This window comes from Elephantulus edwardii, unplaced genomic scaffold (assembly GCF_000299155.1).
Source record: "Elephantulus edwardii isolate Elephantulus edwardi_28Jun2011 unplaced genomic scaffold, EleEdw1.0 scaffold00007, whole genome shotgun sequence".
NCBI lineage: Eukaryota > Metazoa > Chordata > Mammalia > Macroscelidea > Macroscelididae > Elephantulus > Elephantulus edwardii.
Genome location: NW_006399757.1, coordinates 10,881,643 through 10,884,166, shown reverse-complemented (window position 1 = coordinate 10,884,166; position 2,524 = coordinate 10,881,643). Strand labels below are relative to the sequence as shown.

Genomic DNA, 2,524 nt, shown 5'->3' with positions numbered 1-2,524 from the left:
ATCCATATTGTAGGCTGCAGTCCTTGACCCTCTGCAGCAGGTGCTTCAGGTCCTCTTCAGTCTCAGCAAGCAGGGTTGTGTCATTTGTTGATAAATCGTCCACCAATCTTGACCCCACATTTCACAAGCTGAAGGTCACCTTGTGGCACTAAGGTGTTCCCTAAGAGTCAACATTGTTCTTAGTTTGTATCAACTGAATCCCTCCCTCCTGAGATTAGCATAAAGAGGAACTTGGCTTTATCTGTAAAAGACTTCACCATTATCCTTTGTTTTGTTTTGTACTTCCTTATGGTTTTACTTTGTTTACCTTCCTTATGATTCTAAATAAATACTCAGAGAAGCATGGCTTGGGGCCTTGAGTCATGGGAACTGTTGGCCCCCTGTTTTTCACACTCTCTGTTCCATATTAAAAAAAAAGAAGAAGAAGAAAGCAAGCATGTTCTTGTTATTTCTTTATCAGTTTTATCGCCTTCCGAAATTTTGGGATACTTGCTTTAGCCCAAATTCATTGAAGTTGAAAAAGTATGGTCTTAAGTTAATTCCAATTAATACGTTGCCACACACTTTTTAAATTAACGACCGTGTTTAGAAACACATTTGCTGTCATTTGAGGCAACATATTAATGGTGATCTGGGGTAGTTTTTTGTTTGTTTGTTTGTTTTGTGTATTTTTTTAGAGGGGAACTCTATTTTATAGGGATTTTTCATCTCTGTGGTCTTTTGCTAGGAGATTGCCAGACCACAGCTAAACCTTTGTGGGTTGGTGTGTTGTTTTTTTTTGAGCTTTTTTTTTTTTAATGTATTTTATACTGATTGACTTACAAAGTTCATATACCCTGTGTTTCATGTTTAAGATAAATTTCCTCCTGTGTATGATCTTGTCTACTCCTCAAGAATTTGCACAGTGAAGAGCAAGGGAGTAAACTCTTTCACTATTTCCAGATTATGTGTCCACTTTCCCCGTTTTTGAGATTATCAAACTCCAGCCCCTGATATTTTGTGACTAAAAAGTGAACCAGTATTTCCTATTTCAAAATTTGTCATTTTATTGGCTAACAATAATTTCAATAATTTCAGGACCCTGGTTTTTCTTCATTAATAAAATAGAAATAGACGGGGCGAGGTTATCGGCCTAGTGAAGGTGCGCGGACTACATGTCCCAACGTGCACTGCGCACCGGAAGGAAAGGTACCGGCCCGGAAAATAAGGCAGCTCTCGGGCGCTCGTTTTGCTTTTTCGGGCATTCTTGTGCGGAGACGCTGCCATGGGCCGTGTGATCCGTGGACAGAGGAAGGGCGCCGGCTCCGTTTTCCGCGCGCATGTGAAGCACCGTAAGGGCGCCGCGCGGCTTCGTGCCGTGGACTTCGCCGAGCGCCACGGCTACATCAAGGGCATCGTGAAGGACATCATCCACGACCCTGGCCGCGGTGCGCCCCTCGCCAAGGTAGTCTTCCGCGACCCGTACCGGTTTAAAAAGCGGACAGAGCTGTTCATCGCAGCAGAGGGCATCCATACGGGCCAGTTTGTGTACTGCGGCAAGAAAGCTCAGCTCAACATCGGTAATGTGCTTCCTGTGGGCACCATGCCCGAGGGTACCATCGTATGCTGCTTGGAGGAGAAACCTGGGGACAGGGGCAAGCTGGCACGCGCCTCCGGAAACTACGCGACTGTCATTTCCCACAACCTCGAGACCAAGAAGACCCGCGTGAAGCTGCCCTCTGGTTCCAAGAAGGTCATCTCTTCAGCCAACAGAGCAGTGGTGGGTGTGGTAGCTGGTGGTGGCCGCATTGACAAGCCCATCTTGAAGGCAGGCCGTGCCTACCACAAGTATAAGGCAAAGAGAAATTGCTGGCCACGTGTACGGGGTGTGGCCATGAACCCAGTGGAGCATCCTTTTGGAGGTGGCAATCACCAGCACATTGGAAAGCCCTCTACCATCCGCAGAGATGCCCCGGCTGGGCGGAAAGTGGGTCTCATTGCTGCTCGTCGGACTGGGCGGCTCCGGGGAACCAAAACTGTGCAAGAGAAAGAGAACTAGGGACCTAATAAAGCCAGTTTTCCTGCCAAATAAAGAAATAAATAAGAAATAATAGTTTTAGTAACTTATTCTTAAGAATTGTTTGTTAAGATTAGTGACTAAAGGGGGGGGCATGGTTGTCAAGTGGGTAAAAAGCTGTGCTGTCAGCCCAAAGAGGGTGGTCCAAATCCACCAACTTCTCTGTGAGAGAAAGTTGGGCACCTTTTTCCTGGGTAATTTACAGACTGAAAACCCATTAGGGTGGTCAGCTGTGAGTCTCTGATTCAGCTGCACATTGTTGTTGTTATGTGCCGTCAAGTCACTTGCTACTCATAGTAACCGTATGTCCAACATCTCTATACCCTCCTCTATCCTGTGCCAATCTTACTGTCTCTGAAACACCTATTCCCTCCCTATTACCCCAGTCACTGAATCAATCCATCTCATTGAGGGTCTTCCTCTCTAACATTTCTCCACCCCCCACCCCCAAGCATGATGTTCCTCTCC

At 46.2% G+C, this 2,524-nt stretch overlaps 1 protein-coding gene across 1 annotated transcript; it reads left to right on the top strand.

Moving 5' to 3' along the window:
- The first annotated feature begins 1,264 nt into the window (after positions 1 to 1,264).
- LOC102844674 (60S ribosomal protein L8-like) lies at positions 1,265 to 2,038 on the top strand. Its single transcript, XM_006880247.1, has one exon. It carries the CDS (start codon positions 1,265 to 1,267, stop codon positions 2,036 to 2,038), a length of 774 nt encoding a protein of 257 aa, XP_006880309.1.
- The last annotated feature ends 486 nt before the right edge of the window (positions 2,039 to 2,524 follow it).